Source organism: Macaca fascicularis, chromosome 1 (assembly GCF_037993035.2).
Source record: "Macaca fascicularis isolate 582-1 chromosome 1, T2T-MFA8v1.1".
Classification (NCBI taxonomy): domain Eukaryota; kingdom Metazoa; phylum Chordata; class Mammalia; order Primates; family Cercopithecidae; genus Macaca; species Macaca fascicularis.
In genome coordinates this window covers 219,979,712-220,006,313 of record NC_088375.1, presented here as the reverse complement: position 1 = coordinate 220,006,313, position 26,602 = coordinate 219,979,712, and the positions used below count along the sequence as shown (strand labels likewise).

The 26,602-nt window shown below is 45.9% G+C and overlaps 1 protein-coding gene across 19 annotated transcripts in view; it reads left to right on the top strand.

Annotated features, from left to right (window-relative positions):
- The window catches only part of FHAD1 (forkhead associated phosphopeptide binding domain 1), a 156,571-nt gene that overhangs the window by 26,493 nt on the left and 103,476 nt on the right, over positions 1-26,602 (top strand). For all 19 annotated transcript variants that reach the window (XR_012425833.1, XM_065529680.2, XM_074019591.1 and 16 more), the window contains exon 4: positions 20,708-20,975. Coding sequence is in view for 17 of the 19 variants with exons in the window: in XM_065529680.2 (XP_065385752.1) it covers positions 20,708-20,975 (268 nt within the window). In the remaining 2 variants the exon portion in view is untranslated. The remainder of the gene's footprint in view (positions 1-20,707; positions 20,976-26,602) is intronic.

Here is a 26,602-nt window from a genome sequence, read left to right as displayed (position 1 = left end):
TTTGCACATTGATTTTGTATCCTGAGACTTTGCTGAAGTTGCTTATCAGCTTAAGGAGATTTTGGGCTAAGACGATGGGGTTTTCTAAATATACAATCATATCATCTGCAAACAGGGACAATTTGACTTCCTCTTTTCCTAACTGAATACCCTTTATTTCTTTCTCTTGCCTGATTGCCCTGGCCCGAACTTCCAACACTATGTTGAATAGGAGTGGTGAGAGAGGGCATCCCTGTCTTGTGCCAGTTTTCAAAGGGAATGCTTCCGGTTTTTGCCCATTCAGTATGATATTGGCTGTGGGTTTGTCATAAATAGCTCTTATTATTTTGAGATACATCCCATCAATACCTAGTTTATTGAGAGTTTTTAGCATGAAGGGCTGTTGAATTTTGTCGAAGGCCTTTTCTGCATCTATTGAGATCATCATGTGGTTTTTGTCTTTGGTTCTGTTTATATGATGGATTATGTTTATTGATTTGCATATGTTGAACCAGCCTTGCATCCCAGGGATGAAGCCATCTTGATCATGGTGGATAAGCTTTTTGATGTGCTGCTGGATTCAGTTTTCCAGTATTTTATTGAGGATTTTTGCATCGATGTTCATCAGGGATATTGGTCTAAAATTCTCTTTTTTTGTTGTGTCTCTGCCAGGCTTTGGTATCAGCATGATGTTGGCCTCATAAAATGAATTAGGGAGGATTCTCTCCTTTTCTATTGATTGTAATAGTTTCAGAAGGAATGGTACCAGCTCCTCTTTGTGCCTCTGGTAGAATTCGGCTGTGAATCCGTCTGGTCCTGGACTTTTTTTGATTGGTAGGCTACTAATTATTGCCTCAATTTCAGAGCCTGTTATTGGTCTATTCAGGGATTCAACTTCTTCCTGGTTTAGTCTTGGGAGGGTGTATGTGTCCAGGAATTTATCAATTTCTTCTCGATTTTCTAGTTTATTTGCGTAGAGGTGTTTATAGTATTCTCTGATGTCAGTTTGTATTTCTGTGGGATCGGTGGTGATATCCCTTTTGTCATATTTTATTGCATCTATTTGATTCTTCTCTCTTTTCTTCTTTATTAGTCTTGCTAGCGGTCTATTAATTTTGTTGATCTTTTAAAAAAAAAACCAACTCCTGGACTCATTGATTTTTGAAGGGTTTTTTGTGTCTCTGTCTCCTTCAATTCTGCTCTGATATTAGTTATTTCTTGCCTTTTGCTAGCTTTTGAATGTGTTTGCTCTTGCTTCTCTAGTTCTTTTAATTGTGATGTTAGGGTGTCAATTTTAAATCTTTCCTGCTTTCTCTTGTGGACATTTAGTGCTATAAATTTCCATCTACACACTGCTTTAAATGTGTCCCAGAGATTCTGGTATGTTGGGTCTTTGTTCTCATTGGTTTCAAAGAACATCTTTATTTCTGCCTTCATTTTATTATGTACCCAGTAGTCATTCAGGAGCAGGTTGTTCAGTTTCCATGTAGCTGAGCGGTTTTGAGTGAGTTTCTTAATCCTGAGTTCTAGTTTGATTGCGCTGTGGTCTGAGAGACAGTTTGTTATAATTTCTGTTCTTTTACATTTGCTAAGGAGTGCTTTACTTCCAACTATGTGGTTAATAAGTGTGATGTGGTGCTGAGAAGAATGTATATTCTGTTGATTTGGGGTGGAGAGTTCTACAGATGTCTATTAGTTCTGCTTGGTGCAGAGCTGGGTTCAATTCCTGGATATCCTTGTAAACTTTCTGTCTTGTTGATCTGTCTAATGTTGACAGTGGGGTGTTAAAGTCTCTATTATTGTGTGGGAGTCTAAGTCTCTTCATAGGTCTCTCAGGACTTGCTTTATGAATCTGGGTGCTCCTGTATTGGGTGCATATATATTTAGGATAGTTAACGCTTCTTGTTGAATTGATCCCTTTACCATTACGTAATGGCCTTCTTTGTCTCTTTTGATCTTTGTTGGTTTAAAGTCTGTTTCATCAGAGACTAGGATTGCAACCCTTGCTTTTTTTTGTTTTCCATTTGCTTGGTAGATCTTCCTCCATCCCTTTATTTTGAGCCCATGTGTGTCTCTCCATGTGAAATGGGTCTCCTGAATACAGCATGCTGATGGGTCTTGACTCTTTATTCAATTTGCCAGTCTGTGTCTTTTAATTGGGGCATTTAGCCCATTTACATTTAAGGTTAATATTGTTATGTGTGAATTTGATCCTGTCATTATGATGTTACCTTGTTATTTTGCTCGTTAGTTGATGCAGTTTCTTCATAGCATTGATGGTCTTTACAATTTGGCATGTTTTTGCAATGGCTGGTACCGGTTGTTCCTTTCCATGTATAGTGCTTCCTTCAGGAGCTCTTGTAAGGCAGGCCTGATGGTGACAAAATCTCTCAGCATTTGTTCGTCTGTAAAGGATTTTATTTCTCCTTCATTTATGAAGCTTAGTTTGGATATGACATTCTGGGTTGAAAATTCTTTTCTTAAAGAATGTTGAATATTGGCCTCCACTCTCTTCTGGCTTGTAGAGTTTCTGCGGAGAGATCTGCTGTTAGTCTGATGGCCTTGCCTTTCTGGGTAACACGACCTTTCTCTCTGGTTGCCCTTAACATTTTTTTCCTTCATTTCAACTTTGGTGAATCTGACAATTATGTGTCTTGGAGTTGCTCTTCTCGAGGAGTATCTTTGTGGCATTCTCTGTATTTCCTGAATGTGAATGTTGGCCTGCCTCGCTAGGCTGGGGAAGTTCTACTGGATAATATCCTGAAGAGTGTTTTCCAACTTGGTTTCATTCTCCCCTTCACTTTCAGGTACACCAATCAGATGTAGATTTGTTCTTTTCACATAGTCCCATATTTCTTGGAGGCTTTGTTTGTTTCTTTTTATTCTTTTTTCTCTAAACTTCTCTTCTCACTTCATTTCATTCATTTGATCTTCAATCACTGATACCCTTCTTCCACTTGATCAAATTGGCTACTGAAGCTTGTGCATGCGTCACGTAGTTCTTGTGCCATGGTTTTCAGCTCCATCAGGTAATTTAAGGACTTCTCTGCACTGTTTATGTTTATTCTAGTTAGCCATTCGTCTAATCTTTTTTCAAGGTTTTTAGCTTCTTTGCAATGGGTTCGAACATCCTCCTTTCGCTCGGAGAAGTTTGTTATTACCGATGATCCTCTGATGGTCTGAAGCCTTCTTCTCTCAACTTGTCAAAGTCATTCGCCATCCAGCTTTGTTCCATTGCTGGCGAGGAGCTGTGTTCCTTTGAAGGAGAAGAGGTGCTCTGATTTTTAGAATTTTCAGCTTTTCTGCTGTGGTTTTTTCCCTATCTTTGTGGTTTTATCTACCTTTGGTCTTTGATGATGGTGACATACAGATGGGTTATTGGTGTGGATGTCGTTTCTGTGTATTAGTTTTCCTTCTAACAGTTGAGACCCTCAGCTGCAGATCTGTTGGAGTTTGCTGGAGGTCCACTCCAGACCCTGTTTGCCTGGGTATCATCAGCGGAGGCTGCAGAACAGCAAATATTGCATAATGGCAAATGTTGCTGCCTGATCCTTCCTCTGGAAGCTTTGTCTCAGAGGGACACCCAGCTGTATGAAGTATCAGTCGGCCCTTACTGGGAGGTGTCTCCCAGTTAGGCTACTCGGGGGTCAGGGACCCACTTGAGGAGGCAGTCTGTCTATTTTCAGATCTCAAACTCCATGCTGGGAGGAGCACTACTCTTTTCAAAGCTGTCAGACAGGGATGTTTTATGTCTGCAAAAGTTTCTGCTGTCTTTTGTTCAGCTATGCCCTGCCCCCAGAGGTAGAGTCTACAGAGGCAGGCAGGCCTCCTTGAGCTGTGGTGGGCTCCATCCAGTTTGAGCTTCCCAGCCGCTTTGTTTACCTACCCAAGCCTCAGCAATGGCAGACACCCCTCCTCCAGCCTTGCTGCCACCTTGCAGTTCGATCTCAGACTGCTGTGCTAGCAGTGAGCGAGGCTTCATGGGCGTGGGACCCTCTGAGCCAGGCACAGGATATAATCTCCTGGTGTGCCATTTGCTAAGGCTGTTGGAAAAGCACAGTATTAGGGTGGGAGTGTCCCAATTTTCCAGGTACTGTCTGTCACGGCTTCCCTTTGCTAGGAAAGGGAATTCCCTGACCCCTTGCACTTCCCGGGTGAGGCAATGCCCCGCCCTGCTCCGTGGGCTGCACCCACTGTCTGACAAGCCCCAGTAAGATGAACCTGGTACCTCAGTTGGAAATGCAGAAATCACCCATCTTCTGTGTCGCTCACACTGGGAGCTGCAGACTGGAGCTGTTCCTATTTGGCCATCTTGGAACCTCCCACAATTTTCAAAGGCATGCTAATTCAGTGCAACTTTTTATATTTGAAATTGTGGTAAAATACACATAACATGAAATTCACCATATTCACCGTTTCTAAGGTACAGTTCAGTGTTGAGTGCATTGACATTGTGGTACTCCTGCCACACCCTCAATTCACAGAACTCTTTTCATTTTGCAAAACTGAAACTCTGTCCCTATGAAACAACAGCACCCTGTCTCCCTGTTGCCCCCTCATCCCAGTCTCTAACGACCATCATTCTACTTCCTGTCTCTGTGCATCCGACTATTCTGGGTACCTTGTATAAGTGAAATAATACAATATTTGTCCTTTTGTGTCTGGCTGGTTTCACTTAGCACCAAGTCCTCAAGGTTCATCCACGTTGTAGTGTGCATCATACTGTCCTTCCTTTTGAAAGCTGAAGAATGCTCCCTTGTATGATAGACCACATTTTGCTTGTCCATTCTTCCATGGGTAGACACGTGGGCTCCTTCCACCAGTTGCCTATTGCAAATGATGCAGCTGTGAGCCTAAGTGTACAAATGTGGGGAGGGGTATTTTGTTTTAATCATATAAGTGTATCACCCAGTGGTAAAGATGTCCAACCCTGACTATTGAAGGAGCAAGAGAATGTATTATAAAAGATTCCATTTTGGCTAGGCGCAGCGGCTCCCACCTGTAATCCCAGCACTTTGGGAGGCGGAGCTGGGCAGATTGCCTGAGCTCAGGAGTTTGTGACCAGCCTGGGCACCACGGTGAAATCCCGTCTCTGCTAAAATACAAAAAAAAATTAGCCGGGCATGGTGGCATGCGCTTGTATAGTCCCAGCTACTCTGGAGGCTGAGGCAGGAGAATTGCTTGAACCTGGGAGGTGGAGGTTGCTCTGAGCTGAGATCGTGCCACTGCACTCCAGCCTGGGTGACAGAGCGAGACTCTGCCTCAAAAAAAAAAAAATTCTGTTTTTTATAATAGTTTCTATTTTGTTAATGAATGAGATCGGTAGAGTTATTATAATGGAATGATGAGGAGGAGCAGGAGGGACACTGTGCTAAGGCAGTTACCTGCTTTCCCTTATTTAATGCAACAGCCTATGGATTGGGCTCTCTCATGATCCCCATTTTATAAAGGAACCTGAAACTCAGAGAGGTTAAGTAATTTGCCCAGGATCACACAGCTAGTCGCTGTGAATTAAACTGTTTCCACTTGCAGGTACAATTGGGAGAAAACCATTGAATCAGCTGCTAGCTACAGCAGTATCATCAACTGGTTTTCAAAGACAACAAAGCACACTTTTACAGTCACTTGGCTGTACATGAATTTTTTAAATTCTTATTTCTACATGCAATTGCCTCTTGCTTTATTAGCTAAGGGACTGTTGGCAGCCGGACAGATGCCCCCTGGCCCATGCCCAGGGCACCTCACAGCAGCCTGAGCCTTCCAGGGGACAGTCCGAGCCTCTGTCCCTGCCAGGTTTTCCTCAGAAGACCCCTCCCACCTCCACCCCTATCCTCACAAAACTGCTCTCGGCTCCCTTTCAGAGCATTCTTAGATGGAGAGACATTCATGCAGGCTTCCTCTGAGCTCTTAGTGACAAGGGGTCCTCTACAGGCCTGAGTGACGGCAGCCATGTGGACTGAGTTACTTCTTCGGATGGCTTTCCTTTCCATTTGCCCAATGACCTCGACCTGTGAGCTATAAAAAAGAAGAGATAGTGAGGAGTGTCTCTCGTCAAATCTCATCTCATTTTGGGGTCCAGTTTTTCTAAGAAGTGTGTAGCTGTCTTGATTCCAGCATGCTCTTGTCTCTTATTGATATTTTGAGTCCCTGGAGTGGGCGCTGTGTCTTCCCCGCGGTAGAGTTTTCAAGGACTGTTTCCTTTGGAAGAGAATTGTCCTAATATTGTAAGGCTTAGCTGTTCTTTTCCCAAGAAAGAGTTCCCAAACAGAAAAATTGATTTCCGGCTTTGTGGTGACCATAAGCAATAGAGAGGGATGTGACAGCCATTTCAATAGGAAATGGGAGGTGGAGGCAGAAGTTAGAGACCCAAATGTGTTTGTAGACATCACAGTGGCTAGCGTGGGTGCCCTGAAGTTCGGGTGAGTCTGCCCCGCACAGTTCTGCCCTGCTCTTGACCAGCTGTGGGATCATGCACAAGTTGCTTCACCTCTCAGAGCCTCACTTCCCATTTCTGTAAAATTGGAATCCTAATAGTTCCTCCCATGTGGGGTTACTGTAGTATTAAACAGGTCATTGTTTGTAAATTGCTTAGCCCAACATCTGGCGCCTATGATAGCAGGAAGAGGAGCACGCTAGCAACCACCTGCCTCCACTGTGAGCCTTCCCATGGACAGAAAACCTCCCAAGACCTCCCAACTACCAGGTGGATGCCTTTGCAAATAACTTGCCTGTGGATGACATACAAGGTAGAAAGACAAAGAAACTCTTGGTTGACAAAGTACACTGGCACCCACGATATGCTCAAGAGTACACGTTATATATCACAGCTCTTTTGCCAAAGTACAGCCTAGGGGCCGGGCACGGTGACTCATGCCTGTAATCCCAGCACTTTGGGAGGCCAAGGCAGAAGGATCACTTGAGGCCAGGAGTTCGAGACCAGCCTGGCCAACATAGTGAAACCCCATGTCTACCAAAAACACAAAAAGTTAGCCAGGTGTGGTGGCGCATACCTATAGTCCCAGCTACTTAGGAGGTTGAGGGACAAGAATTGCTTGAACCTGGGAGGCAGAGGTTGCAATGAGCAAAGATCATGCCACTGCCCTCCAGTCTGGGCAACAGAGTGAGACTCTGTCTCAAAAAAAAAAAATGTAGCCTAGGGCCACCACCTTGTACAACTCCAGTCACCATTCACAGTAGAGTCCATGAAGATGGCACCCCCTGGAGTTGTGTGAGGCATAACCTACAGGGCCATTGGTGATGCCCTGAAGCAACTGTTGAGTAGTAACACGGAGTCTCTGCCTAAGTGTCAGGCGTGTGACATCCAAGTCACAAAGTCAGATGTGCTTGCCACGGTGTGCCTGCCATTATGATGTTTGCTTGTTGGTTTCTTTAGTGTTTTATGATTTCCAGAAAAAGGAGCTGTGAGTGAGGGTTGTCCTATGAACAGTGGTGCCGTTCTTAGAAAGCAGCTTGGTAAGGAAACCTACACTGGCCTGTTCTGTCCTGCTCCCATTCCAGCCAGAGCTTCCCACGTGACTTCTGGATGCAGTCCTTTGTCCCTCTTGCAACCTCATGACATCCTGCCCAACCTAAAGATTGCCCATATGCCTGGCTACTCACTGCCTGAAAGGGGAAGCTCTCTGGGAGTGCAGTGAAGAACACAAAGGCTTTGCCGTACGGTAGACTGAAGTTCAAACTCCAATGGCAATATAGCCTTTCTGAGCCTCAGTTTCCAACTTTTGCCAGTCAGGAACACGTTAACCACAGGCTCCCTTTCCCCCTTCAGAATTTGCATACAGGTCTTTGGGACCATCCCATCATTGTATAAACTGAAGCCCAAAGAGGTTCTACAATGTTCCCAAGATTGCATAATCTGTTACAGCCAGAACCAGGATTAAGTCTCCTGAGGCCTGGTCTGGGAGTCCTTCCCAACAGCTCAGAGGACCTCGGTAACCTGAGAGCTCAGGCAAGTTCCTCACTGCCATCCTGCCAGCCTGCCACTTCACATGCTCATGGGGGACGATATATCATGTGGATAGAAATGAAAGCCACCGATGATAGAAGAAAATGCAGTTTCAGATAGGGCTTTCCTTATTCACCTCCACCATCTTTTCACTAGGGATGTTGCTGCAGTTCCTGGACAAACTCCATTCCCCTTTCTCAGTTTCTTTTTTGATGGTGATGATAATGTCTGGTGGCTAATGTTTAATGAGCATTTATTATATATACCAGGAAGTGTTCTAAGTACTTAATATATATGATCTCATTCAGTTCTCACAAAGTAAGAAGTATTTGTTGTCATCTCCATTTTACAGGTGAAGCACAAAAAGTGACACATTTTTTGGGGTTACAGATGGTAGGAGGCAGAGGAGGTAGCTGAACCAATTCTGCTTAATTCTAAATCCATGTTCTTAACCAGAGGTGGGCAGACTACATCCCATGGGCCAAATTGAGACCATCTCCTGTTTTTATAAATAAAGTTTTATTGTAACACCTCCATGCCCATTCATTTTGATGTTGCCAGTGTTTGCTTTTCTGCTCCAATGGCAGAGTTGAGTAGACAGAGATCATATGGCACACAAAGCCAAAAATATTTACTGTCTGGCTCTCTAAGCAAAAGTTTACCAACCTCTGCTCATAACACTATGCTATACTGCCTCTTTCATTTACCCAATGTCTGAAAGAAAGGCTAAAAAGGAGGATAAGACATTCTGGGGATAGGAGAAAGAACGAATGCCCCCACTCTCTGCTAGGAACTGCGCTGGTTAATAGTTTACTTAGTTAACTGAGGAACAGGAAAAAGGGTTTGAACAGTCTTCATTATTTCTTTTTTTTTTTTTTTTTTTTTTTGATACAGAGTCTCACTCTGTTGCTTAGGCTGGAATGCAGTAGCACAGTCTCGGTTCACAGCAACCTCTGCCCCCTGGGTTCAAGCAATTCTCGTGCCTCAGCCTCTCAAGTAGCTGGGATTACAGGCGCCCACTACAATGCCTGGCTAATTTTTGTATTTTTAGTAGAGAAGGAGTTTCTCCATGTTGGCCAGTCTGGTCTTGAACTCCTGACCTCAGGTGATCTGCCCACCTCGGCCTCCTAAAGTGCTGGAATTACTGGCCTTCATTACCTCTTTAAAACAGAACTTGGAGATATATGGTTCTAAATATACACATACATGTATATGCATTTCCATATATAGTAATAATATATTGACACATCTGATAAATATGCTTAACATTAATATATAATATACACAACAGATGAATGTTTATAACTTTTACATATTTCTTCAACTGGAAGTTTTCTTTTAAAACTTTGGAATGTTTTCCCTGCTATAACTTTTGAAACAGAAATTTGAGGTTTATAGTCCAGAAGCTGCTGTAGCTAGAGAACTGTTATTTTGTTCCAAATTTCTCCACCTAATGTTTCACTACCTGTGGTTGGTTCCTTGGTCTTGAACCACTTCTTCTCTGGGGCCACTGCTTTACTCTTACAAGTTTAAAGGTAAATTCGGTGCATGATTATAGCCTGGTGGGTTTTACTCAAACAAGTCAGAACCCGCATTAACACCTTTCATTCTGAGTACACAGTGATATTTGTGCTCGAGTGTCAATAAGCATATTGTCCAGAAAATTTTACTGTTTGCAAGTGTCAGAAACCCAACTCAGACTAGCCTAAGCAAAAGAAGAAGTAGTTGAAGTTATTTTGCTTGTAACTGAAAAGGCCAGAAGCCCCAGCTTCAGGCCTGGCTAGATCCAGGTGCTCAAGGGATGCTCAGGAATCTGTCTCTTGGGGTTACCTTTCTTGGCTTTAGAGCCCCCCTCCCTCTGTCTCTATAACGGGGAGCTTCTTCCTTCTGTCTTCTTCCTTCTTTCTTGCCTGTTAAACTCTCTGATCCTTAAAACTAAAAAAAAAAAAAAAAAGGAATCATCTTTGTGAGCTTCACAGTCTCAAGCAGATTGGTGCCCCACCTGTAATGACGTGGCCGCTGGCAACCCCAGCACCTTCCAAACTCAGCAGCTCTGGGAAAAGAGCAAGCTTCTTCATTGGCTTGGCTTGGATCACATGACTACCCCGAACCAATCACTGAGGCGAGAGACATGGAATGCTCTGACTGGTCAGGCCTGGGACATACTCCCTCCCCTGGAGTGCAGGGGATGAGCCCCGCCAGAATTAATAGACTCAGAATTGTGGGAGGGAGGGGTGTCTCCCCCACACCCATGCAGGAGATGAATGCAATGTAGGGAGGGAAAAAAAAAAGCCCATGGCAGGAAAGCATTCCTCCTGCCTAAGCTGAGCCTCCTTAATGAGATTCCAGGCTAGGAGCTTGGGGAAAGAAAATGATGAGTAATCCATTCTCTATCAGGAAAGTTCCAGGCTGGTCTCCAAGGAAGTAGGGTGGCTTGTTTTTCTCCTCTGTGTATGATGGGAAGGACACAGAGTTGGGGGTTTAGTCATTAATCCCAGGGAAGGTGGCAGTTCCCATCTTCATGGGACCTTTAAGTACTCCCCGTTCTTGAGAAGGTTGTGGCTTTGCCTGTAACAGGCCGAGTAACTGCGGATTGAACAAAGAACCAGAGAGCACGGCACACTTCAGAAGAAATGTCTCGCTAGCCAAGCTTTGTCATCTCCCAGCCCGATCGTGTAGTATTTTCCTCTACACCATGCTGTTATAGCTCCTTGGAGGGACCTGCTGATGTGATGAAAAATCCTGAGACCAGGTGTTTTATATCAAAGGATATTATCCAAAGCCCGTGAAGTGGAGGGCACAGGGCAGCAGACAGCCTCGGGCACAATGTCCTCGGCAAAAACACAGACAGGATCCTAAAGTTTGCTTCGTCCTCAGATGTCTACAGAGTGTGCAGACAGCATAGGGGACTGCAGGGAAGAGCGCAGGCGGAAGCCTTAGCATTCTGGTGAAACAGAACATGGACCCAGCCCAAAGCCCCAGGGATCAACCGTGGCTGCTTCCTGCAGGTCACACTCTTCCCAAACCGCGGCCACATCGCCGCTTTTCCTAAGTTAGTTGATCATGCATTGGTTCATTCAGTCACTCAGTCTGGCAAGACTGAGCTCCAGCAGGCCAAGTCTAGGGGTAGAAAAGGCAGTTTGCAAAAATCTAAGTGTTTTCTCCTTAGATTCTCTTTCCCATTTTATGGACTGACCAGGAAATGAATTCAAACTTAAAGGAAAAGGAAAACTTTAAGCTAGAAGGTCTACAAAAGTGGAAAGTAAGATGGGCCAGAATGCACTGAGGTGTCCCCTAACCCACCTGGCCAAAATCCAGATGAATGGCCTTTTTGAATAGCTCAAAGGGACCTACTTCTTTAAGCTTTAAAACGTGTAAGTAGTATGTAACTTGGCTGTTTTGTGTTCTAACATGTATAATCCCGATTTCTGGAATGGAAAATCCTGGACATAATCGATCCTTTTCTTGGGGACTTAGAGTTATTGCCCCATTTTGAATCCTGGCACCACCCCCCGCCAGGGGCTGTTGAGATGGAGAAGGCTGTCTTCCCAGGCCCCACATAGCACCTTCTGCTGCGTTGGGGCTCTTATGTCTGCGTTTTAGGGTCTGGCAGTCAATTCCTGCTCTCTGTTGGGATCAGTGTGCCTCCTTCCCTGCTTCCTTCTTGCCCCTTCCCGTCCTTGTAATTGTGTAGTTATTAGCGTAAAATTGAGTAAGATCAGAGGAAGTAGAGGCTGAAAGTAGACCTAGAGGATGCCCTGTATGAATAAGAGACATTAGTAGTTCCATGTGGATTTTGTACTTTTTTTTTCTGGTAACTCAAAGGTCTCTTAAAAGAGTTTTTGCTTGTTTGTTTCCTTGTTTTTGTTTTGTTTTGTTTTTAATTAAATAACCTGGCCAGCCATGGTGGCTCACACCTGTAATTCCAGCACTTTCGGAGGCCAAGGTGCGTGGATCACTTGAGGCCAGGAGTTCGACACCAGACTGACCAACATGGCAAAACCCCATCTCTACTAAAAATACAAAAAAATTAGCCAGTCGTGGTGGTGCATGCGTGTAATCCCAGCTCCTCGGGAGGCTGAGTCATAAGAATCGCTTGAACCCAGGAGACGGAGGTTGCAGTGAGCTAAAATCGCGCCGCTGAACTCCAGCCTGGGTGGCAGAGCGAGACACTGTTCAAAATAAATAAATAATAAATAAATAAATAAATAACCTTTTTATTTTGGAATAATGTTAGATTCACCAAAGAGCTGTGACGATTGTACAGAGAGTTCCTGTCTACCGCCTCCCAGTTTCCCCCATGGTTAACATCTGACATGACCATAGTACACTTTTCAAAACCAAAAAAGAAAAATCAACATTGGCACATTATTATTAATATCAGCTAAACTTCAGGATCCATGATGCATTCCAGGGCACCATGTTGTTTTGATGATCATATCTCCTGGTCTGTGACAATTTCTCAGTCTTTCCTTGATTTCCATGGCCTTGACTGTCCTGAGAATACTGGCCAGGTATCCCAGAGAATGTGCCCTGGTCTGGATTCATCTGATGTTTTCCTCTGGTTAGAGTGGGGTCCCAGCTTTCGGAAAACTTGCCATGAAGGTAAAGTGTCCCTATCGTCTCATCATTTCAGGGGCACTGATAGCCACCTGGCATCCCTGTGTTGCTTCACAGGGTTGAGGGGATATTGGCCAGGTTTCTCCACAGTCAAGTTACTGCTTCCTTGTCCACAAATCTGTTATTTGGTAGCAAGTCACTAAGGGTAGCCCACCCTCAAAGGAGAGGGGAGGCCAAGTGTGGTGGCTCACACCTATAATCCCAGCACTTTGGGAGGCCGAGGTGGGCGGATCACAAGGTCAAGAGATGGAGACCATCCTGACCAACATGGTGAAACCCTGTCTCTACTAAAAATACAAAAATTAGCTGGGTGTGGTGGCACACACCCGTAGTCCCAGCTACTCGGGACGCTGAGGCAGGAGAATTGCTTGAACCCGGGAGGTGGAGGTTGTAATGAGCCAAGATCATGGCACTGCACTCCAGCCTGGTGACAGAGTGAGATTCCATCTCAAAAAAGAAAAAAAAAGGAGAGGGGAGGAAGTGGGCATTGATTAAGACTCAGCTCGGCCAGGCGCAGTGGCTCACACCTGTAATCCTGGCACTTTGGGAGGCCAAGGCGGGCAGATCACAAGGTCAGGAGATCGAGACCATCCTGGCTAACATGGTGAAACCCCGTCTCTACTAAAAATACAAAAAATTAGCTGGGCTTGGTGGCAGGCACCTGTAGTCCCAGCTACTCGGGAGCTGAGGCAGGAGAATGGCGTGAACCCGGGAGGCAGAGCTTGCAGTGAGTGGAGATCATGCCACCGCACTCCAGCCAGGGCGACAGAGCGAGACTCTGTCTCAAAAAAAAAAAAAAAAGACTCAGCTCCACCTCCTGGATGGGGATTACCTATGTGTGTTACATTCTTCTAAAAGGAAGTGTCTCTTCTCTGCCATTGAATTATTTACTCATGCATGTATTTATATCAGTATGGACTGCTGTGTATTTATTTGATTCTCTGTGCTATAATCCACCATGATGTTATTGATTTTGCAGCTCATATTGTTCTAGCCTTGGCCACTGGGGCTCTTTTGCGTTGGTTGCCCAGCCCTCTCACAGGGCCTGCACTTTCTGTTTTTGAGCACTTACTCACTTTCTGCTGTTAAAGATGCCCCGGGCTCATAGTGCATTTTCCCTGCCCCAGCCCCAGAATCAGCTGAAGGTTTTTTTAACTTTGGCTCTGTTCACCAGTTGTTCAATTCAGTTCAGTCAGCAGGCACCTACAGTGTGTGCCGGGCCCTTCACTGGGCACTGGGCCCAGCCAGTGCTATGCTGGTGAGTGTCTGAAAAAGTAAAGTATGCAGGTATAGTATAAAGCTTACTGACACAAAGAACGTGTAGCATATTCTTTATAAATAATAACAAAATATGCAAGACTCTTTATTGCAAATTTATCGTAAATTCCATAGAGCCATTGATTCTCACAAAGGGCTTTATTGATGTTTGCCAAACTCTTGTATCCCTTGCCAACTTATGGTAGCAATTGATGAATGAGTAAGTTTCCAACCAGAATACTGGTGGATATATTAGTTTACCTTCATGAGTAAGATGAAAGTGAAATAAGAAAGATTTGTGTTGGAACCTTGCATGTTCATTAATGACATGAGCATCTTCTCCGCTATCAGATAATAGTTTCTGAATACCAGAAGAAACTACTGGATAATAGTTTTTGAATATCAGAAGAAAATTTCCTCCATATTTTTTGTGCTACTCATAGTGTGATGGCTACAGACACAGAACACTTTTAAATCTCATCTGTATTATTAATATTTTATCCAACACTTTCCTAAGAGTAGACAAGCAACAAAACAAAAAAAATCAATCCCTGATTTATAGCATTTCCTGATTTCTGTGACATAAACACTCCCATTAATGCAGAATACGCAAGCCCCAAAATTGGGGCTTAGCCAGGGAGGGCTCTTGGCTTTGGCTAGGAAAGAATTCAAGGGCAAACCAGCGGTGTTAGACAGCACCTTTTATGGAAGCAGCAGTGCACGGCAGCAGGAGGGGACTGCTCCTTGCTCAGCAGGGCTACCCCATGGGCAGTGCACCCAGAGTAGCAGCTCAAAGACAATGCTGCAGTCATATTCCTACCCACATTTCATTACACAGAAACTAAGGGTTGATTTATGCAGAAATTTCCAGGAAAAGCGTATTACCTTTCAGGTAGTTGGGTCATTGCCATGAAAAGGGGTGGTACCTTTTGGGTGTTGCCATGGCGATGCTAAACTGACATGGCACACTGGTGGGCGTGTCTTATGGAAAGCTGCTTCCACTGCGGTCCTGTTTTAGCTGGTCCTCAATTTGGTCTGGTGTCCGAGCCAAACCTCCAGAGTTGAGTCCCACCTCCTACCTCACCATCCTGGCCAATTTCAAGCTTCACTGACACAGAGCCACAGAGAGCTGTGTAGCAGCACATCACTCTACAACACTGCCAACGCACAGACGCAGTAAGAAGAATAACCCTAAGAGCACAGATGATGATAAAATATAGTAAAATAATTAGGAGGCTAAGTTTTAATTATTTATTACTGGTGTTTCTGGTGTAATTTAATTGTAAATATATATAATTTATTTTTTAATGGTTGTGTTTATCAGCCAGCTCACAGAATTCTGAACATTTACTCATCGGCCCTCATGAGCCAGCACCAACATGCCCCAGCTCTCCTCTGGCACAGCAGTGAGCCAGCCACAGCCCTGCCTGGGTGGAGGCTGCGGTTCTCTGAGTGGCATCCAGGGCATTGCACGTACCCTGTGAGTCAAACTTGCACGAGGGAGCTAACAGCGTTCCTGGAAAATCTTGTCCACACACAGCCCGTGCACCATCTTGGGGATTTTCACACCATCTATTTCTCATTTTCATTTTTTAACTCAGAAGATCTATTCTTCATTAGCCGATCATCTAAGATCCTTTTGCAAGTATGGAAAGCAAGTGTAAATCATGACTTCAAATGACCTGGAAGCTCCAGGGGCACAGAGTTTGGAGTCGAACATCATCACCACTTCCAGGCTTCAGGACCTTCGGCAAGTCTCTGAACCTCACTGAGCCTCTGCTCTTTAATCCACAAGATGTGGGTAAAAATGCCTCCCCAACCCCAGAGTTATTCTCAGGATTAGATGAGGCCACATATATGAAGGGCACAGCACAGCCTAGCACCTAGAGCCTTCTCTCCTTGGTGGTTCAAAGCCAAGTGATAAGAATTGCAGACAGCAAAGAACATGACAGATGTTCCAAGGGCAAGGTCTACTTCCCCGCCTTGTCCACAGCGTCCAGGGCTTTCTGGAAGAATGTTTGTGTCCTGTGGGACTCTGGACAAACTCTCTTGGTGTTTTAGGGCGTCCTTCTCACCCTGAAGCCTTGGCAGGGTCAGAAGCAGATGTTAGTGTGATAACACAAGAAACAAGGAGATCATCCAGAAACAATGGATTTGGAGTTCTCAAGTACGTTATTGGCTGGGTGTTTGTTCAAGCTGATAGAAATTCAGCCATGGGTGTGGTCCAGGTGGTTTGCAACCTGCTATTTTAGACAGTGTGGGAGAGATCAGGAAGAGCACACGCTGCCTCAAAAATAAACAGAAAAAAACCACCATGCCATATACCATATGGTCAGAGGGAAAGAAAGAGGAGGAAAGAAGGAAAGAGAATGAAAGAAAGAAGGCACTAGCAAGTATGTTTAAACTAATATTTCTAAACCAGACTTGTTGATCACTGACCTTGACCCCAAGCTTCATGTACATTCCAATGTGAGCTCGGCCAGGAGCCAGTTTTTCAGGAGTCTTTTTGTTTGGTTTGTTTATCCCCTCACTGTTTCCTTGTAGTTACCAGCAGCAATTTCTGAGAAAACCTTGACCTTGCTTATAATAGAGTAGGCCTGTTAAGTAGAGAAGACCGACATTAACCTTCCAACTAAAGCCACCTTAAATCAACATGCTTTCAAAAAACAAATAAACAAGGCCGGGCGCGGTGGCTCATGCCTGTAATCCCAGCACTTTGGGAGGCCGAGGTGGGTGGATCATCTGAGGTCAGGAGTTGAAGACCAGCCTGGCCAACATGGTGAAAGCCTGTATCTACTAAAAATACAAAAAAATTAGCTGGGCGTGGTGGCACATGCCTATAATGCCAGCTACTTGGGAGGCTGAGGCAGGAGAATCGCTGGAACCCAGGAGGCAGAGGTTGCAGTGAGCCAAGATCACGCCACTGCACTGCAGCCTGGGTGACAAGAGTGAAACTCCGTCTCAATAAATAAATAAATAAACAAACAAACAAACAATTTTTTTTAACTGAAAGAGCTGATTGCAGTCTTTGCTGCATTTACACATCATGCACTGGCCCCTTTAGTGACCCTCTCATTAGCACTGTGGGGGCTTCAAGTGACAAAACCAGCTCAAACTAGCCGCACAGTACTGAGCAGTTAGTGCAGAGTGCAACACAACCCAGGGCTCAAAACCAGCTTCTCTATTTGTTCATTATGCACAATAGCCTAGAGGTGGATGCAGCCCAAGTGTCCATGGACAGATGAATGGATAAATAAAATGTGATGTCATGCAGTGGAATATTATTCAGCCATGAAAAGGAAGGACATTCTGACACATGCTACAACATGGATGAATCCTTAGGACATTGTGCTAAGTGAAATAAACCAGTCACAAAAGGACAAATGTTGTATGAATCCACTTATATGAGGGACAGAGAGTATTTAAATTCATAGAAATAGAAGGGGAATGGTGGTTACCAGGGGCTCTGAAGAGAGGGGAAGGGAGAGTTATTTAATGAGGATGTATTTTCACTTTTGCAAGATGAAAAAGTTCTGGAAATCTGTTTCACAGCAGTTAGACTATACTTAAAAGTACTGAATTGTACACCTAAAATGGTTAAGATGGAAAATTTTGTTATGTATTTTTTTTACAGTTAAACAAAAACAGACCAGGTGTCGGGGCTCATGCCTGTAATCCCAGCACTTTGGGTGTCTGAGGCAGGAGGATCACTTCAGCCCAGGAATTTGTGACTAGCCTGAACAACATGGTGAAACGCCGTCTCTACAAAAAATACAAAATTTAGCTGGGCCTCGTGGCCTGCGTCTGTAGTCCAAGATACTTGGGAGGCTGAGGCAGGAGGATCACCTGAGCCCAGAAGGTTAGGCTGTAGTGAGCTGTGATTATGCCACTGAACTCCAGCCTGGATGACAGAGTGAGACCCTATTTCAAAAAAAAATGGAGAAAAGAAAACCAGCATCCCTCTCTCCACGTCTGGGCTGCATCTCATGGTGCTGGCTACATTCTCAAGTCCCCGGGTCTCTGTGGCTGGAGATTCTGGTGTCAAGCCTCATCTCCTTGGCTCTGATTGGATCGCATGCCCCACCCCTGGCCAATCACTATGGCCAGTGAATGTGATTTGTTGCTTAGCCCCACCCACAACAATGGGCCGAGAGAGGGAGGGAGATTTACCCACAATCTCCAAAAGATGCTGAGTGGGTTTTGGCCTGGCCACTGCAGAATCGTTGCCCTTGAGGCAGGAGACATGCTTACTTCCATTAGCACCTGTGCAGCTAGTTGGCATGAGGCACCCTTACCTTAGAACCCCACCCACCGAATGTCCTAGCATGAAAGTGGATTCCTCCACCACAACCAATAATGTCTACATTTGTGTTCCAGAAGGCTGGAGTGAAACACATTGGAGTTTGCCCGCTCTCACGTTCAGCCCATTCATTCAATGAGTACTTATTAAACCCATAGGAAAAGGTCATGGGAATGAGTGAGGCAAGACAGCCCTGAGGATAGGGAGGGACATGATGGATGGAGAAGTCAGCCCAGGGCCGGGGCACAGTGACTCAGCTTCTGAAACCAAAGAACAGAAGAGGGGGTAGGTGGAGAGGCTGAGATGTTGACAGTGGAGAGAAACGGGAAACTACACGTGAGGTAACAGAGTTCTGGAACTCTGCCCAGACCCACTCCTGAAAACAGATTTTAAGTGGGCCAGTGTCATTATGAATGCCTGGCCAGGTGTCCCCAGATGTGTTAGTCCATTCTCACACTGTTATAAGGACATACCAGAGACTGTGTAATTTATAAAGGAAAGAGGTTTAATTGACTCACAGTTCCCCAGGGCTGGGGAGGCCTCAGGAAACTTACAATCATGGCAGAAGGGGACGCAAACATGTCCTTCCTCACATGGCAGCAGCAAGGAGAAGTGCAGAACAAGGGGGTGAGGAAAGCCCATTATAAAACCATCAGATCTCACAAGAAGTCACTCACTATCATGAAGGCAGCATGGAGGAAACTTTCCCCATGATTCCATTACCTCCCACCAGGTCCCTCCCAGTCCCTCCTAAGGGGATTCTGGGAACTGCAGTTCAAGATGAGATTTGGGTGGAGCACAGCCAAACCATACATCACCAGGTGATCGGAGTTTGGTGCCAGATTTCCCAAAACACTCCTCACTGACTCCAAGAAAGAGCCTTGGGGGAATGCATAGGATCTCTGAGCAGCTGTAGACAGACTGCAGCTTGGAGATTAGGATCCTGAGTGAGTGGAGAGCCCTCCTCTTGAATAAAACTCAGCTGAAGTTCTAGGAAGTGCTGTCTGCTGGAGCGCTGATTTTGGAAGCATTCTGTCCTTTTCCTCATGTGTGTCTGAGCTCATCTTCTCTCTGGGTACAGAAGGAGAACCCTGAGCCCTGGGAGAATAGGGATGAGTTCCTGCCTAGGAAGCAAACCTTTGAATTTAGCTTTTACCTGGAAAGCATTATTTCTGCCAAGAGAATTGGAAGACAGAGGGGAGGGGAGGGGAGGAGAGGGGAGAAATGGAGGAGAGGGGAGGAGAGGGGAGGGGAGGGGAGGGGAGAGGAGAGGAGAGGAGAGAGACAGGCCATCAGATCTTGATCCCATTTCCCTGTCCACCACCGCCTGTGCTGGGTAAATCCCTTAACCTCTGCAAGCCTCACTTCTAACATAGAAGTAAAGAGAACCCTCACACAAAGGGTCATGGTGAGGAATCAGTAAGCTCAGTGCAATAAGTGATAGTGCTCATCGTTGCCACCATTCAACCCCTAGACACCAGGGAGAAACCACCACTTAAGCATTAGTCCACGGCAAAAGTCAGGTGTCAGCATCACTCCACATTTGCTCATCCATGGTTAGATGGATTTTGATATGCTCTCTGCTGAAAGTAGCTGTAACGTCTTTCCTGGGGCCTCTGCCAGAATCAGGTGTGCTGGTGGGGAGAAGCAAAGGCTAATCAGACAGCCAGCATCCCTGCAATCCCAGAGTTCTGAACTTTGAGGGATAGAGGGACCCGCAGTGTAGACAGAAAGAGAAAAGGCTGTGGAGTCCCAGGGAGCTGGGCTGGAATCTCAGTGATTGGCTTGTTCTGTTATTTTGACCAACATCTGAGGACCTACTAGGTATGTGCCAAGCATTTATTCTAGGGGCCGAGGATACAGTGGTAAGAAAAGTAGATGAAAAGTCCCTAATCCCTTAGAGGGGACATTCTCCTGGCTCAGCAGCTCAATACCCCATCTATGGTGTTGGGAGTCCCTTGGTCTTGCCCGGCCTGTGTCCTCCGAGTGTTGACATCGCAGAGTGTTGAGTGTATTAAATGAGTTAATGCAGGTGACTCTTTTGGCAGGGCGCCTGGGTAAAGGACGCGCCCACTCAATGGTGGTGCGATCGTGTGCCATGTGGCCCAGGCAAGGACCCCCATCCCAAACTTGAGGAGAGTCCAGGAAGGTTTCCTGGGGGAAGTGACTCATTGTGTTTTTGTTTATTTTTGAGACAGAGTCTCATTCCATCGCCCACAATGGAGTGCAGTGGTGCTATCACAGCTCACTGCAGTCTCTATTTCCTGGGCTCAGGTGATCCTCCCACCTCAGCCTCTCAAGTAGCTGGGACTACAGGCGTAAGCCACAAGGCCCAGCTAAGTTTTGTATTTTTTGCTGAAGCAGGGTTTTGCCATGTTGCCCAGGCTGGTCTTGAACTCCTGAACTCAAGCTAGCTAGCCTCCCACTTTGGCCTCCCAAAGTGTTGGGATTACAGTTGTGTGCCACCATGCCTGACCGGAAGTGACTCATAAACCAAGACCTTGGGCAGCAATGCTGTGGCTGGGACAAAGAAATGGAGACCATCCCCGCCGGTCATAACCTCCCCTGACCCTTGTGTGCCCCTGCAGGTCTCCTACCCATGGATGAGGGGCCCAGCACCATGGCCAGGGCCACAGCCACCTCGTGCCACACAGCAGCCGAACCAGGCCCCCCCGCCGCCACATATCCCCTTCCACCAAGGCATCCAGCCAGCACCGGTGCAAAGGAGCTGGTCCCAGGGCTTCCCCAGACCCACTGTGGTCCTGCCGGCCTCCCACCGGCGGCCTGTGAGCGCCAGCAAGGAGATGTTCTCGTTTGTGGTGGAGGACGCCCGCAAGCCCCCTGTCATCAAGCAAGGTATGCGTCAGGGCTGCCATCGGTGGCTTGGGGGTGGTTCACAGCCATGTGGATGGGTCTTGGTTTTGGTTTACTTTCTGATTCTAAAAGGAGAACGTGTTCAATTGTAAAAAATAAAAATAAATTCAGGATAAGCAGAAAGTAAGAAAACAGTTAAAAATCAGCCGTAATCCTTATCCCCAGGGTCTCCCTGTTGACTCTCCGCTGTGTGCCCCTCCAGCCTCTGTGCTGTGTCCGTATACACACACCAGGGCACCTGCAGTGGGTGTGGCCTCTGTGCATGTGTACATGTGAGTGTGTCACAGGATCTGTGTCAACACACTTTGACTCAGATGTGCAAAAATATTAGTCATTGCAATCCCCTTTGCCCCCAACAGCCCTAGGAGGTTTTAAAATATTTTAACACCATTTTACAGGTCAGAAGAGACTAACGCTTATCAAGGAAAATGACTTCTCCCAAGGAGATATATTCAGTCCCATCTAATCTAACATTTTTCAGTCCCATTTAAGGCTGGTGAGCTGGGTGACAGCCCACTCACAGCCTGGTCACTCTGGGACACACACAACCTCCAGAGTGTCCTTCCTTCCCCACTACCCCCTTGAAAGCCTCATGGCACTTGGGGAGGAAACTTCCTATCTGTCACTGTCCTCTTGGCCTCAGCAGCCTCACTGGCGGAAGAGCTGGTCAGTTTAGTCCCCAGGCGTGGTTCCCGGAGTTCCTCCCTAGCCTCTGGCATCAAGGTCCCACTCTCTGTCCTCTTTGTCCCAGCCCCAGGCCCTTCTGAGTCCCCAGGTATCTCCCAGCGGCTTCCATATCTTTCCCCCGTCTTGCTCAAGACCATTCATGTAGTCACCTTCCTCAGTCACTAAAATAATAATTATTATTGTGACACATGCAAGCTGAAGAGAAAAGGCAATGTGTGTCCACGGTTTACGTCATCATCATCATCAAATGCACCACCACATACCTACCACCCACAGCGAAAAATGACTCAGCCATTTTCCCCCAACATTTTAATATGAACTTTTTTTTTTTTGAGATGGAGTCTCGCTCTGTTGCCCAGGCTGGAGTGCAGTGGTGTGATCTCGGCTCACTGCAAGCTCCACCTCCCGGGTTCATGCCATTCTCCTGCCTCAGCCTCCCAAGTGGCTGGGACTACAGGTGCCTACCACCATGCTCGGCTAATTTTTTTTTTTTTTTTTTTTTTGTATTTTTAGTAGAGACGGGGTTTCACTGTGTTAGCCAGGATGGTCTCGATTTCCCGACCTTGTGATCTGCCCACCTTGGCCTCCCAAAGTGCTGGGATTATACACGTGAGCCACCATGCCTGGCCGTAATATGAACATTTTTTAAACATACAGCAAAGTAAAAAGAAGTTTATAGTGACCCCCCTCCCCACCTAAATCTCCCATTAACATTTTACTGTACTCTTTTTTTTTTTTTTTTTTTTTAAAGACAGAGTCTTGCTCTGTCACCCAGGCTGGAGTACAGTGTCGCGATCTCCACCTCCTGGGTTTAAGTGATTCTCCTGCCTTAGCCTCCCAAGTAGCTGGAATTATAGGTGCTCACCACCATGCTTGGCTAATTTTTATTTTTATTTTTATTATTTTTTTTTAAGTAGAGATGGGGTTTCACCGTGTTAGCCAGGATGGTCTCGATCTCCCAACCTTGTGATCCGCCTGCCTTGGCCTCCCAAAGTGCTGGGATTACAGACGTGAGCCACTGCACCCGGCCTTAATACGAACATTTTTTAAACATACAGCAAAGTAAAAAGAATTTTACAGTGACCCCCATCCCCACCTATATTTACCATTAACATTTTACTATACTCTTTTTTTTTTTTTTTTGAGACAGAGTCTTGCTCTGTCTCCCAGGCTGGAGTGCAATGGCATGATCTCCGCCTCCTGGGTTCAAGTGATTCTCCTGCTTCAGCCTCCCTAGTAGCTGGGATTACAGGCACAAACCACCATGCCCAACTAATTTTTGTATTTTTAGTAGAGAGGAGGTTTTGCCATGTTGGCCAGGCTGGTCTCAACTCCTGACCTCAAGTGATCCACCCACCTCGGTCTCCCAAAGTGCTGGGATTACAGGCATGAGTCAACCACGCCTGGCCCATTTTGCTATACTTTTATTATATATCTATCTGTCTATCAGTCATTCTGTTAATTCATTAATCGATCTTAATTTTGGATGCATTTAAAAATAAGTTTCCTACAGCTGTAGACTTCGCCCTAAACATTTAGCATGTGTACCATTAACTAGAGTTCAACAGTTTTTGTCTTTTTGTGTAAAATTAACATACAGTGTGTATTAGTTACCAATTTATAACCAATTACCCTAACACATAGCGCCCTAAAACAAACCAAAACCCTATGCATTATCTTATACAGTTTCTGCGGGTCAGGCATTTGGGAGTAGCTTCGCAGGATGGTGTGGTTCAGGGACTCTCAGGAGGTTGCATGAAGCTTTTGACGAAAGCTGCGGTCCTCTGAAGGCCTGCCTAGGGCTGGAGGACACATCTCCTGGGTAGTTCACTCACATCCGTGTGGGAAGAGGCCTCCGTTCCTCACTAGCTGACAGCAGGAAGCCTCAGTTCTTCACCACTGCCACCTTTCCTAGGCTGCTTGAGTCTCCTCATGAAATGGCTGCCAGCTTCCTCCAAAAGAGGGGTCCTAGAGAGAAAAGCAGCAGCCACATGTGTCTTAAGATCCAGCCTCAGGAGTCAAACTCCATCATTTCTCCAGTAGCCTTGGTTACTTGGATAAGCTCTGTTATGGCTGAATTGTGTTCTCTCAGAATTCATATGTTGAAGCCCTAATCCCCAGTACCACAGAACCTGTGTTTAAAGAGTGCCTTTCTTTCTTCCTTCTTTTCTTTTTTTTTTTTCTTTCTTTTTGAAACTGAGTCTCAGTCACCTAGGCTGGAGTACAGTGGCGTGATCTCGACTCACTGAAACCTCTGCCTCCCAGGTTCAAGTGATTCTCCTGCCTCAGCCTCCTGAGTAGCTGGGATTACAGGCACCCACCACCACACGTAGCTAATTTTTGTGTTTTTAGTAGAGATGGGATTTCACCGTGTTGGCCAGGCTGGTCTTGAACTCGTGACCTCAGGTGATCCATCCACCTTTAAAGAGGTAATTAAGTTAAAATGAGGTTGTTGGGGTGGGCCCGAATCCAATCTGACTGCTGTCCTTGTGAGAGGAGGCGATTAGGACACCAGCGACACCAGAAGAAAGACCATGTGAGGACATAATGAGAAGGTGGCCATCTGCAAGCCAAGGAGAGAGGCCTCAGGAGAAACCACCTGGCCAACGCCTGGATCTTGCAACCTCTAAAACTTGAGAAAATAAATTTCGGCCAGGTGCAGTGGCTCACCCCTGTAATCCCAGCAGTTTGGGAGGCCGAGGCAGGAGAATCCCTTGAGGCTAGGAGTTCAAGGCCAGCTGGGAACACATAGCAAGACCCTATCTCTATTTTTAAAAGAAAGAATTAAAAGTTTAATAAAGGAAAATTAATTCCTGTTATTGAGCTCCCTAGCCTGTGGTATTTTGTCATGGCAACCTGAGCATGTTAATACAAGCTTCATCCAGCATTGGAGATGACTATATAGGGGCATGAATACAGGGACAAGAATCACCAAGACCATCTTGGAGATTTGCTGCCACTCAATGAAATGCACAGATCTTGAGTGAACACTTACTACGTTTTGACAATTGTATACACCTGTGTAACCCAAACCCCTGACAAGAACATCACCATCACCCCAGGAAACTCCCTCAGGTCCCTTCCAAGTCACTTCCCAACCCCTTCCCCCTGAGGTAACCACTCTTCCAATTCTTTTTCCACCATGGATTAGAGATTCCTGTTCGAGATTCTCAAATACATGGAATCATATAGTGTATGTTTTCACGTGAGGCTTTTTTCACTCTGCATATTTCTGAGATTCATCCATTTTGCTGTATGTCTTACAAGTTGTTCCTTGTGGCCGGACACAGTGGCTCACACCTGTAATCCCAGCACTTTGGGGGGCCGAGGAGGGCAGATCACGAGGTCAGGAGTTTGAGACCAGCCTGACCAACATGGTGAAACCCCATCTCTACTGAAAATACAAAAATTAGCTGGGTGTGGTGGTGCACACCTGTAATGCCAGCTACTCAGGAGGCTGAGGCAGGAGAATCGCTTGAACCCAGGAGGCAGAGGTTGCAGTGAGCCGAGATTGTGCCACTGCACTCCAGCCTGGGCGACAGAGCGAGACTCTATCTCAAAAAAAAAAAAAAAAAAAAAGTTGTTCCTTGTTCTCATTGAGTCACATTCCATGAACGTAACACAGATTTCTCTTTATCCATTCTTCATTGGTGGACACAGGTGCTGTTTCTTTCTTTTTACACTCAGTCGTTGATGAGTAGATTTCTCCACCTGTTTCTCCAATGCTGTGTTGAACTTGAGAAGTGAATGAGCCATGAGCGGTCCCAAGGCTTTGAGGCCCTCATCTACCTGGGTTTCTCCTCTACAGCCTCCCACTGGGGTGTCATCTCGGTTGGGAAGGCATCGTGATGTCCGCTCCCAAACTTCCACCGCATTCCCCTGATGTGGAGAGGGCCTTTCATCTTCCTGTAGAGAAGAGATCCCTCGTGTCAGACCCGGGCCCCTCTACTCCATGCTTAGGAGAACACTGCCGACGCCAGGACTCCAGGTTGGCTCTTCATTGAAAGCACCCATTTTTGAGGAATCTGAAGAAGCTCTTTCCTCTCTTAACAAAGCCGGACTCTTCAAACAAAATTGTTTTGCTTTTAGACCATTGCCTTGCTTTAGATTTGAAAAATTCTGTTTGGAAACACAAAGCCAAGGGCGTATTTGTTCTCGGTCAGGGTTTCTCAATCTTGGCACTGCTGACATTTGGGGCCAGATAATTGTTTGTCATAGGGCGTTGTTTTGAGGCAAAGGCTCGCTCTGTAACCCAGGCTGGAGTGCAGTGGTGCAATCTTGGCTCGCTGCAACCTCTACTTCCGGTTTCAAGCGATTTCTCCTGCCTCAGCCTCCCAAGTAGCTAGGATTCAGGCGCCCGCCACCACGCCTGGCTAATTTTTGTATTTGTAGTGGAAATGGAGTTTCGCCATGTTGGCCAGGCTGGTCTCGAACTCCTGTCCTCAAGTGATCTGCCCGCCTCGGCCTTCCATTGTGCTGTGATTACAGGCGTGAGCCACCAGGCCTGGCCCAGCCTGTGCATTGCTGAGTGTTTAGCAACATCCCTGGCTTCTACCCACTCGATGCTCTCAGCAGATCTCCCCCACTCAAGCTGTGGTGCTCAAAATTGTCCCCAGATATTACCAAATGTCACCTGAGGGGCAGAATCGCCCTGGTCAAGGCCCCCTGTCTTGGTGGTGCTCGCCCTTCTCCAACAGGCAGTAAGGCCGCAGCTCCAAGGCCGAATCTTAATGGCAAAGCTCATACAGGTGAGGGAGGAAGAATTAGAATGGAGAATGGAAAGGCATGGGGTGATTTTTAAAGATACCATCCTGATTTGTATATACTGTAAGTAATGGAATAATAATGGGATTGTTTGACCCTAACACTGGTATCCTACTTTTTGAAATGTAACACTATATCATGAAGGTCAATACATTTAC